The sequence below is a fragment of the Sminthopsis crassicaudata genome, chromosome 6 (assembly GCF_048593235.1).
Source record: "Sminthopsis crassicaudata isolate SCR6 chromosome 6, ASM4859323v1, whole genome shotgun sequence".
In the NCBI taxonomy this organism is placed as follows: Eukaryota; Metazoa; Chordata; class Mammalia; order Dasyuromorphia; family Dasyuridae; genus Sminthopsis; species Sminthopsis crassicaudata.
The window spans coordinates 7,702,978-7,715,490 of record NC_133622.1 but is presented as its reverse complement, the minus strand read 5'-3'; the positions used below and the strand labels follow the sequence as shown (position 1 = coordinate 7,715,490).

General features: G+C 43.7%; 1 protein-coding gene across 1 annotated transcript in view; it reads right to left on the bottom strand.

Moving 5' to 3' along the window:
* Positions 1 to 3,219: 3,219 nt before the first annotated feature.
* The window catches only part of CD38 (CD38 molecule), an 89,885-nt gene continuing 80,591 nt past the window's right edge, over positions 3,220 to 12,513 (bottom strand). Inside the window, exons 6-8 of the mRNA XM_074276280.1 lie at positions 10,026 to 10,118; positions 9,769 to 9,855; positions 3,220 to 5,429 (exon numbers count right to left, since the gene is read on the bottom strand). Of these exons, the coding sequence (XP_074132381.1) occupies positions 5,369 to 5,429; positions 9,769 to 9,855; positions 10,026 to 10,118 (241 nt within the window). The 3' untranslated portion in view covers positions 3,220 to 5,368. The remainder of the gene's footprint in view (positions 5,430 to 9,768; positions 9,856 to 10,025; positions 10,119 to 12,513) is intronic.

Below are 12,513 nucleotides of genomic sequence, written 5' to 3'. Positions count from 1 at the left end.
GAGACAATTTGGAACCAGCAAAAAGTTTCCACATGGATGTTATTGAAAAAGAACAACTATGACCTTCTACTTTGGGGGACACAGACCAAATACCAGGAGTTTTTGTAGTCACTTAAATTACTCCATAATAATTGCCAAGTACCCATAATGTCCCCCAAAATGACTAAACCTTGCATTCCCTTTATCCCAGTGATCCCACTGATGAGCCTCTACCCCATGGAGACCAGATAAGAAAGGAAAGACTCCCTAAGTACAAAAAATATGAAAAAAGAGCAGCTCTTTTGTGATGGCACAGAACTAGAATGAATGGAAGGCTCATCAGCCGGAGAATTGCAGAGCAAATTACGCTATATGAAAATAATGAAATGCTATAAGAAATCATGAGGGGGGGCCGGTATGTTGTAGAATGAAGGGAGCAGAGAATCAAGAACAATCTGAATCATCAACATGGCAAAGATTTGAAGGACCTTGAAAGGTTCTGATCAATGCGATGACTAGCACAGTTCCAGAGTTCCCACAGTAAAACAGCACACTTCCCTCCCTGCAGAGAGGTGATGGACTCAGTGTAGACAGAGACAGGTTTTTTTGAATCTGCCTGATTTGACAATTAGTTTTCTTTGACCATAAATTTCTGATAAAAGAAATTTGCTTGTTTTTCAGGGGTTTAATGGGATAAGAGATAAAAGGGAAATGGAAAAAGAAAGTATCTCTAAGGCAGTGATTAATATTTTTTTGCATCAGTCCGGGACTTCTTTGATGGTGTAGGGAAGCTCTATAGGCCCCTTCTTAGACTCATGTTTTTACACCAATAAAGGAAATACTACACTAATTGTACTAATAGAAAATAGTATGTTCAGTTAGAAGTTGGTGAAAATAAAGATATCCTCTTTCCCATCCAAGTTTATGAACCCCTTACAATCCATCTACAGAATCAGGCTCAAGCATCTCCTTTCAGAGAATGGCTGTCCATGAGAGGAGTCAGGTCTTAGGCCTTCATATTTGACTAGCGGAGTGAACTCTTGACTTACTGTACTACTGAGAATAAAAAAAGAAGCGATAAAATATGGCTATCACACCGTGCACACAAGAACAAAATTATATAATGTTACGGCTAAATGTCACCTCCTCCATAGTTTATGAAAATTTCAGGTGAGATGATGCACGGGGGAACGGTTTATCTGTGACATTTTACAAACTCCTTAAATCCCAGATTTCTGAAATGTAACATTTTGTCAAGTCATGTGGATTTTTGCAAATATTGGAAAGGTAAGAAAGCAAAAGGGCTTTTTCATTTGAGCGATAGGGAATTTAAAGGTACTGCATTGTCGTTGTCTCCTTGGGGCACTACGTCCTCAGATTTCTTTAATGTCAGTGTAATCTCGGGAATGGATCTATTTGCATGGGAGCTGGGTGTCCTCAGTCTGATGGCTCCAGAATACAAAATGAGATCAGCGGAGGCTATGCTGCTGTCTGTGGGCTTCCTGGCATAGAGTTTGGTCTGGTTTGGGACTAGCATGTAAGAGGGATTTGGAACTAGTGAAAAATGAAGCATCGGGTACTAGGCAAGCTGAAAGCCAAGGTGAAGGCTACAAACCAGGAAACTGAGCAAACAGGAGCGTGGTCTCCTCGGGGAGACTTGGAGTTGGGAACAAAGAGTAGTTGTGAGGAAGCACTATGCAGTCCTTTAAGAATCATAAAAATGTTTTATTTTTTATTTAAACCATGGCTAAAGGTATATTGGAGTCAGCAAGAACAGGCTAGATTGTTAAATTTGCAGTGTTAAGTATTTGCATCTTGGGCATCAACAAATTCTACAAATCGGGGCTTGGTGTATTGTTTTTATTTTTATAAATTTTTGTTATTGGAATATAGATATATCGTTTTGTCAGTTGTCAAGACCCCAGCTTCTTAAACTGTGGGTCACAAATCCATAGGAGCTACTCAGAGCTGAATGTGGGTTTCATGAAATTATGATTTATTATCAGTAAATGTTTGATTTCTGTACTTATTTTATATAGCAATATATCTGGGATCATGTAAAAATTTGTTGGATGAAAAGGAGTCATGAGTGGAAAAAGTCTAAGAAGTTCAGCTTGACTTAAAAAAAAAATGATGGAGTTAATGTTAATAATAAGATTAAACTTAAAGGTTGTTGTGAGGCAGCTAAATGATGCAGTAGGTAGAGAATTGACTCTTACATCAGAAGGACCCGAGTTCAAATCCAACCTCAGACACTTACTGGTTGCATGACCTTGGGCATGTCACTTATTTCAATTGCCTCCAAAGATGAAAATAAAAAATGAGCTGTTTAGATTTAGCAGCACATTCTTGGCTATTTATTCTTCCCACTCAAGACTTATGGTCTTGCATAAAAACAACCACCACTAAATACCACATTTTATAGACCCAGAAACAAAGAAAAAACAAAGAAAAACTCCCGACTAAACTAAACATTCTATAATTATAATTACTAAGACACCTAACTATGAAAGAAACTTGAGAAATGGCAGATTTTTCTTCCTAGCATGATTTTGGGAGTGTTCTAATGGTGACAAATGTTTAGTTTTCAACTCTAACTCGGGTGAAAAAGGGAAGAGAATTCCGACGAATATTTAGGAAATGGCCATCTGAAGAACCTCCAGCTCCCCAGATCTCCACCAGAGTCACTTCCTCCGGCTAGGGGACCATGACTGGAAACAGCAGCAGGGCAGAGAGGAGCAGCTTGGTGACTGGAGGCCTCCTGAAACTCGAGAACATGTCTCAGATTCAATTACACAAAAGAGGCTGAGCTCTCCCAGGCTAGAGATTAGAATAGTAGGAGATTTGGGGCTCAAGAATAGAAGCCGGTGTTTGTAGATTGTGTTTCTAGGGGGTACAGAAAAGAGAAAGGGGGGTGGGCTGATATTCTCCCTTAGAGCCACTTTCCTGTGATCTCCTTGATTAGACAGCTGGGAGCACGATCCGGAGCCTCAGGGAGAGGAAGCAGTAGCTGTTCAGCCCCACTCCTGCTCTTGTATTTTCCCCACCCTTGTCCCATTCATTCCTCCAGCAGATCGCAAGCTCCTTGGGGGCATGGAATGTCTCTTGCCTCCTTTTGCATCCTTAGCACATAGTAGGTGCTTCATAAATGTTGACGGACTGATTGGGGGCCCAGCCTCCTAGGGACCAGTCCCGGGATTCAGGCCGAAGCTTAGAGGGATTGAATCAGTGAGGCGCTCATTTAAAGTAACAATGACTTTATTACATACTTATATATACTGTGTAACAACAGATAGTTAAAAAGGTCTTCCTTCAGCTGAAACACTGCTCCCCACATTTGGACTTTGACCAGGATAGTGGGAACCCCTTAGGAAGAAAATGGGAACCTCCCGGGCTCCGTCTGCTCCGCCCTGGCTTCCTATTTGATGGACAAATGTGGGGGTTCTGGGGAGCTCTGCTCAGGATGGGCATGGATTTGGGGGGGCAGGGAGGACTCCCCCTCAATCCCTGTCCCTTTGTCCCTGCCTGCGCCTGGGCCCTTATCTGCGCGGCCCTCCCTCTACCCTTGAGACTGCGAGCCCTCCCCCGCTTTTCTGCGTCCTTTCTCATAAGGTTTCTATGCTATTTCATGTGTGTATGTGTGTGTGTGCATATTTGCACATACATGTTTATGTGCTGTGTAGAGTATCTGTATACCAACATGTGTGCAGGACACGTGTGTGTGGGGGAGCTGTGTGCATTTATACACACTTGTATTTTTGTTGCTCAGTCCCTTGTCCCATCGGCTCCCCACGACCCCACTGGGCATTTCTCGGCAGCGATAACGCAGGGTTCGCCATTTCCTTCTCTAATATGAGACGGAAGCAGCCGGGATGAAGCGCCCAGAGTCCCCTCTGACCCAGTGCCCCGCCCGCTGCACTGCCCAGCTTCTCCCTCCCTAATGATGAAGCTGCCCCGCTCCCAGAGCCTCAAAGCCCTTGGTAGCAGGCCGTGTGCTCGAGCTTCCTCCGCCGGAGAAAGCTCTATCCTAGAGAGGTGACTGATGGGGAGGGCCGTTCGTGCAGGAAGGCCTTTACCCTCTGGGGGGGGGGCTTGGCTCCGGAACGATCACTCTCGTGGGCAAACTGGACTGACCAGAGGGGGCCGGGGGGCTGGGGCTCGCTCGATGGGCTCGGAGGGCAGGCTGGCAGTGTGAGGTGCTGCCGTGAGGCACGGTAGCTCCCTGCTGGGAAAAACTTCCCAAGGGTGACCACTGGTCCCCGGGAGGCAGCCTGTCCCCTTCAGGAGGTCTTGGGCCTCTAGTCCCGAGTGAAAGGGGGCCCGCAGCTGGCGGGAATGGGGAAGAAAGGCTGGGGGACAAGTGTCCAAATCAGCCAGACCAAAGAAAAAGCCAGTCCGGCCTAAAAGAAAGCAGACGTGGGGAAGTCGCAGTTGTCATCTGGGCTTCCAGAGAACAATAACTATAATAATAACAATATACATTTGCGTTAGCTCTGTATGGTTTACAAAACCCTTGACATCTTTTATCTCATTTCATCTTTGCAAGAACTGTAATAGGCAGGGGCAGTCATTCTCCCCATTTTACAGAAAGGAAAAACTGAGGCAGAGAGGCTTAAATGATATGCAGCTAGTTTGGGTCTGAGGCCAGATTCGAAGCTGGGCCTCTTAGTGGAGGAGGCATGGCCAGTTTGGGGGTGTGGAAATACTGGCAGGAGACATGCAGCCGGACCCCCAGAAATGGAAGCCCCGTGCTTTCGGGAAAGCCCTGGTCTTTACCTGCCCAAATGAAAGGCACTTATTAGGATCAAATTCAATGTTCCTTGGGATATCTATCTGTCTATCTATCCACCTATACCTATATGTTTAGTAGGAGTAGAATGTAGACACGGCACTTGAGTGTTTCTTATGGAGAAACCCTAAATATTAAGTTACTTGATACAAATATCATATTCCTCTCTTGATCCAATAATTATTTGTTGCCAAATAGCAGAATATCTAGATTCACCACAACTGCTACCTGCTTGTTTCCTTGGTTTTTTCCTGAGGCAATGGGGTAGGATGACTTGCTCACGAGCACACAGCTAATGTCCCGTGTGCTCGGCCATATTTGACGTGGGGGCCTCCCGACTGCCGAGCTGGCGCTCCATCCACTAGAGCCCCTCGCTGCCCCAGACAAAGCATGCTTACTGGAAATTATTTTTGTCAAGTTCTCGTGAGACACAAGAGCATCCACGTTTGGAAATTAAACCAGCTTGCCCTGGGAAGGTCATCTAGCTCATGAGAGATTGTCTCTTTGACACGTTTGCATTATCTGTGCCGGCTGTTCTAGGTGGAAGTAAATTAACCCTGCAAAATGTGCTTCTGTTCCAAAGGCGCCTCGAGGCTGCGATCAACAGGCTCTGCAGGCTGGCTCCTCGGGGTTTCCCACGCACTGGATGAGTTGAACGGCCCTGCGATGAGAGGAAACAAGCATTTAGTCCGAGGAGACACGGCGGCCGCGGCTCCCGTCCCCACCAGCACCCTCCACCCTCTGCCCCGGTGAGTATCCTCATGCAATGGGTCACAATCAAACATCTTGTCCGGAGGGATGGGAACCAGGTCTGGACGGCTACGTGACCCAACCTGAGGGTTATTGTCCAGTTCTGTCCGACTCTTGGTGACCCCATTTGGGATGTTCTTGGCAGAGACATTGGCGTGCTCTGCCATGTCCTTCTCCAGCTCATTTTACAGATGGGGAAACCAAGCCAAAGAGGGACGTGACTTGCCCAAGGTCACTAAGTATCTGAGGCCAGATTTGACCTTGCAAAGATCTGGGTTCCAAGTCCAGAGCTCTGTCCACGGAAGCGCCCAGCTGCCTCAAGTCCAAGAGCAGAAGTTTAGAATACATCGCTTTCCTATTTTAGTGGGGCTTTGGCACATGGGGTCTCCGTGTCTGGGGTCCAATTTACATTGGAATCTTATCTCTAACTTCTCCCAACATAAATGCTCAAAACCTGCCAAAGAGATTGTCATTTCTCCCTCATGATGGCCTTTTCCCCCTATCCTTGAACAGTCTCACCCTACGACTGCCCGGAATGGTTTGTTGTTGGTCCCCGTGACCACTGACGACTACGAGGACCTGGTCATCTATGACTCAAATAAGTGTCTTAGAGCAGGGACGGCTCCGAAACAGTTCGAGGAAGGAGGGGTCTGTGGCTGATTTTGTGACAGATTCTGGACCAATGACTTTTTTCCTGTATTCTCAAGCCCTGGGGTTATAGTGGGTCCACAAGATTTCCTTTGGAACCCATTTTCTCTATCTTTAAAATATTCTCTTGCTTTCCTTCTTTCTCCCTCCCTCCCTTCCTTCTTTCCTGCCCCTGTCTACATAGAACATCACGTCCTTACTTACAGATACTCTTTAAGGCACTTTTTTCTTTTCTCTTGCACATCGGAACTCTCCTGAGGTATCTTGGGGTTTACTGGCTAGATTTCTTTCTTAAGGATCATCCCTTAAATCAAAAGCAACCCAGTCGGTCCCGGGTCAAGTGCCATTTGGGCCTTCTTTGGGTCCTGATGGACTCGGAATATAAACAGCATGCATTTCTGCTTTGGCCAGAGACCCTGAGCACCTTCCCCTCCGGGATTCATCCATTCATTTATTTAGATCTTTTAGGACTAAATGCAAGAGGCCATTGTTTGCCTCAATTGCTGCCCAGCCTTCATCACTGAAGCTGAGACGTGTTGAAGACCTGAGCATAAAAAGGCCCAGGCCTCCCATTGCATGTGGGCCATCTCTACCCATCCTGATCTATCTCTGGCCACTGGCCCCGGAGGTTGTGGAGGGGAAAGTGAGGCAGGGGACCTTGTCCAGCCCGACCTCCCCAAAATCGAATTCACCGGCACATTACGGTATCTCCTCCCCCAGCCATGGTCCTCTCCAAAGGGCAAGCAGCCAGAAAAAAGGGCTAAGGAAAGGAGAAGCGTAGTAAGCACAGCAAGCCAGATGTTCCCAGCCTTGGGACAGAGAGGAGCTGCTTGAGATCAAAGTCCCAGGGACCAGTAATGAGGCTTCGCTGGGCCATGGGCGAGGTTCAGAATTTCTGCTCTCTTCAAGTGTGTACCCTAAAGGTTTGGATTCTTTGCTATAAACAGTCTTGATTTATCACCAACTACGTTTCTATACCCTGCAGAAAGCAGAATTCTCTAATAAAAACGTGCACGTATGAAGAGTCACATTAAAAAGCATCCCTTGGGCCTCCCTCTCACCGTACACCGGGTTTAGAGAGGAGGGTGGCTGGGGACCTCTAACTGCTTCCAGAGGGGGCCGGGTGTGGCTGGAAGCCGTGCCCAGAATCCATACCCCTCCCTGGGGTGTTCCCAACAGAAAGGGAGCCCGCTGCTGGCCCCTAACCGGCCTCCTCTTTCCGATGGAAACGCCGAGCAGGGGTAACGGTTGGCCCTCCGGTAAGCAAGCTGGGCTTGGCAATCAATCTTCCCATCAAAAGCAAAACCAGAATCATGCTCCCAGTGTGTGAGTATTTGTCTGAATGGGTCTAAACCCTCCAGATCGCCCCCTTCCAGAAGGGTTTTGCTGTTCCCCACCTAAGTAAGGGGGGGGAGGATTTGCATTTAGCCGTCTTCTCTGTGGCCTACGCTGACCTAACCCTGTTTTCTAATTCTCATTGATCAAAATGTTGTTTTTCTTTGTCACGATTGGGGAGAGGGTCATTAGATTGTGGATGGAGAAGGCAGAGGCGCCCTCAGCCTTAATAAGGCTTCTTGCCACTCTGAGCTTTCCCAGAGGCAGCTTTGAAAGTAGGAACTCATGGAATCGGGCCTCTCCCCTGAGATTTCTATTACGGCTGTGAACTGCATATCTTGCAAGAAGAGAATGCAAGAGGCAGAGTATTGAAGGTCGGGGAGCCTGGTCACCCCAGGGACTTCCCAGCGTGTCTTTGTGTCTGTGCACTGCCCTGGGCAGCTCTGAGATGCTGGGATTTCATGAAAGACACTGAGCGATCTAGTGGTCTCAGCCCACGAGAGCTGCCATCCGACAATAGTGTCTAAGTCCTCCCCTAGTCTCTTGGATGTGTTCTGGTAAGAGATCAGGGACCCAGATGAGAAAGAAAATTAAAAAGAGGCAATAATTTTGGGGGCAGCGAGGGGGCGCAGTGGACAGAACACCGGCCCTGAAGGCAGGAGGACCCAAGTTCAAATCTGGTCTCAGACACTTAACACTTCCTGGCTGTGTGACCCTGGGCAAGTCACTTCACCCCAATTGTGAAAGGAAGGAAGGCAGGGAGGGAGGGAAGGAAAGAAAGAAGGAAGGGAGGTTGGGAGGAAAGGAAAATCCGTGAAAAACTTTATGAAAGTGATGAATAAATTTGGAGGTTTCATTGAAATCATTCAAAATAGCCCTAATATTTCTAGAGTTCGTTCATTCACTGCCTAATAAGTGTCTATCAAAGGAATGTGCTAAATACTTCAGGATTCAGGACAACTAAGCCTTCGAGGGTCGTACAGTATGGCCTTTTCCTATTCTGATTATTTCTCAGCTCCTTTCCAACTAAAAAAAAATTGGAATATGTTTTTTTAGACATTAGTCAAAAATCCCCAATTTCAAAGCTTCTTGGAACCAGCCCTTCTTCCCTCAGCAGGGGTTCTCCACTACAGCCCGTGGGCTACATGCGGCGGCTGAGGACGTTTATGCTCCCGCCGGGTGATGGCAAATGGGCTGAGGGGCAGAGACAGAGCAGGAGCTTTTGTTTTTACTCTAGTCCGGCCTCCCAGTCAGAGGGACAGGGAACTGGCCCCTATTTGAAAAGTGTGAGGACCACTGCCTTAGAGGCTTTATTTAGCCAGCATCCAGATTCAGGGTGTGAGATTTGTGGGGAAGCCCGCTAAGAACAAGCACGATGACCTCCTAGTGAAGAGGGAGGAGAAAGGGGCAGCAGGGGCTGCTGGTAGTCAGACAACAAACATTAATGTATTAAGCATTTACGAGATGGTAAGCACTGGACATACAAAAAAAAAAAAAAAAAAAAAAAGCCAAAATACAGTCCCTGCCCTCACAAAACTAACCATCTAATGGGAGAGACAACATGGGGGGAAAATAACATGTACATGTATGTATGTATGTGTATATATGTGTGTGTGTATATATATATATACACATACATATATGTATGTATACATATACAAATATATGTATGTATGACTATGTGTGTCTATAGATAAAAGACCCTTCTGTGTACACATCTACGTGTATGTGCACGTACATACATGTAATGGAAGGTAGCTTCCAAAGCTTCAGAAATGGGCAGGGGAGGGGGCAGGAAGAGACAGGTCCACAACTCGGAGGGGAGGGGGGGATTTCTGCTTGAAGGAGCAAATCCTGGAGGCAGAAGGGGAGACAGGAATTCCAGGCATGGGAAATAGCCTTCACAAAAGCAAGAGCGATAGCCCTCCTTGGAGTCTTCCAAAGCTTGTTCACAACCATCTTCTGAAATAGGCAGGACCCCCCCCCATTCTCAGAGTCAAAGGATCTTTTCTCCCCCTTCATCTCTTAGGAGATGAAGGAGCCTAAGCTGATGGGGTTCTTCATCAGAGCAGCTGACCTCGGAGGTCCTGGGGGCTCCAAAATTGAGCTGCTCTGTGAGTGGCGGCGGTGAGGGGCCGAGCTGGGAGCCCAGGACCGGGACGAATGAGGCTCAATGACAGATACTTTGGGTCAGTGATGAGAACGGGGAAAATATTTCTCAGAAAGTTAAGATGCCGCTTCTTTCTGTTCTCAGAGAAAGCCATTACCTGTGGTCACCCTCACAGGAGAACCCGATGTTCCTGCCTTCTAAAATGGATTTCAGCTCCTTGATGGAAGATTTTGAACATGAGTCACTGGAAGAGGAAAAAGAAAAGATGAGGATCTGCACTTCCTGGCTCCTGCCCACTTTGCAGACAAACTCAGGTGCCCTGGGAGAGGCTGCCTTTAAATACGTTCCAACGATATCTCACAGATGCATCGTGGGACGGTGGTGAGCACATTGCTGTTGTGAGGGCCCGATTACCTTGACTGCACGCCGAGGTTGTGTATCACCCAGACCTTCATCAGGTGGACTCTCTTTGGATTCAGACGGTGAACCTCCACGCTCCCGAAAATGCTGAGACAGAAAGGTGGCAATCAATAAAGAACCAAGGCGCGCGCTTTCCCTGGCTGCTGGAGGTGACTGTCCGCCTTGCCACGCGTTCCTCTCTGCAAGGGGCAGTCAGCCATCTGTGTGATGCCCCCAGTCTGAAGTCACTAAAGGGAATGGCAAGCTACTCATTGGGACCCATCTCTAGCCATCAGGAGATGTCCACTCGGGCTTCTCGGAGGACATCACGGAGTGAAGGCTTCCCATCGTAAACTGGCACAAAACGTACATGAGTGTCTATATATATATACACACACACATACACACATAACGGTTTTATATAAGTGTTATATGTATGCATACGTAAATGTATTATATATATATATATGTACACACACAAGAATGTTTTATATATATGCACACGTAAGTATTATATGTATGCTTTCATAAGTGTTATATATATGCACATACAAGATTTATATATATATATATATGCACACATAAGTGTTTATATATATATATATATATACATATATATATATATATATGTATAAGTGTTTTATATATATGAACACCGAAATGTCTTTTATTTATAGATATGCACACACAAGTGTTTTATATATATGCACTCATAAGTATTATATATATATGCATACATAAGTGTTATATATATGCACATGTGTGTTTTATATATATGCACACATAAGTGTCTTTTATTTATATGTATGCACACACAAGTTTGTTTTATTTAGATATATGCACACACAAGTGTTATATATATGCACACACAAGTGTTATATTTAAAACACACTTATGTGTGCATATATATATATATATATGCACTCATAAGTGTTTTATATATATATATATATATATATATATATATATATGCACACACAAGTGTTATATATATGCACATGTGTGTTTTATAAATATGCACACATAAGTGTCTTTTATTTATATATATGCACACAAGGTGTTTTGTTATATATATGCACACATAAGGTGTTTTGTTATATATATGCACACACAAGGTGTTTTGTTATATATATGCACACACAAGGTGTTTTGTTATATATATATGCACACACAAGGTGTTTTGTTATATATATGCACACACAAGGTGTTTTGTTATATATATATGCACACACAAGGTGTTTTGTTATATATATGCACACACAAGGTGTTTTGTTATATATATGCACACACAAGTGTTATATATATGCACACACAAGTGTTATATATATGCACACACACGTGTTATATATATGCACACATAAGTGTGTTTTAAATATATATGCACTCATAAGTGTTTTATATATATATGCACACACAAGTGTTATGTATATGCACACATAAGTGTCTTTTATTTATATGTATGCACACACAAGTTTGTTTTTAGATATATGCACACACAAGTGTTATATATATGCATACATAAGTGTTATATATATGCACATGTGTGTTTTATATATATGCACACATAAGTGTCTTTTATTTATATGTATGCACACACAAGTTTGTTTTATTTAGATATATGCACACACAAGTGTTATATATATGCACACACAAGTGTTATATTTAAAACACACTTATGTGTGCATATATATATATGCACTCATAAGTGTTTTATATATATATATGCACACACAAGTGTTATATATATGCACATGTGTGTTTTATAAATATGCACACATAAGTGTCTTTTATTTATATATATGCACACAAGGTGTTTTGTTATATATATGCACACACAAGGTGTTTTGTTATATATATGCACACACAAGGTGTTTTGTTATATATATGCACACACAAGGTGTTTTGTTATATATATATGCACACACAAGGTGTTTTGTTATATATATGCACACACAAGGTGTTTTGTTAAATATATATGCACACACAAGGTGTTTTGTTATATATATATGCACACACAAGGTGTTTTGTTATATATATATGCACACACAAGGTGTTTTGTTATATATATGCACACACAAGTGTTATATATATGCACACACAAGTGTTATATATATGCACACACACGTGTTATATATATGCACACATAAGTGTGTTTTAAATATATATGCACTCATAAGTGTTTTATATATATATGCACACACAAGTGTTATGTATATGCACACATAAGTGTCTTTTATTTATATGTATGCACACACAAGTTTGTTTTTAGATATATGCACACACAAGTGTTATATATATGCATACATAAGTGTTATATATATGCACATGTGTGTTTTATATATATGCACACATAAGTGTCTTTTATTTATATGTATGCACACACAAGTTTGTTTTATTTAGATATATGCACACACAAGTGTTATATATATGCACACACAAGTGTTATATTTAAAACACACTTATGTGTGCATATATATATATATATGCACTCATAAGTGTTTTA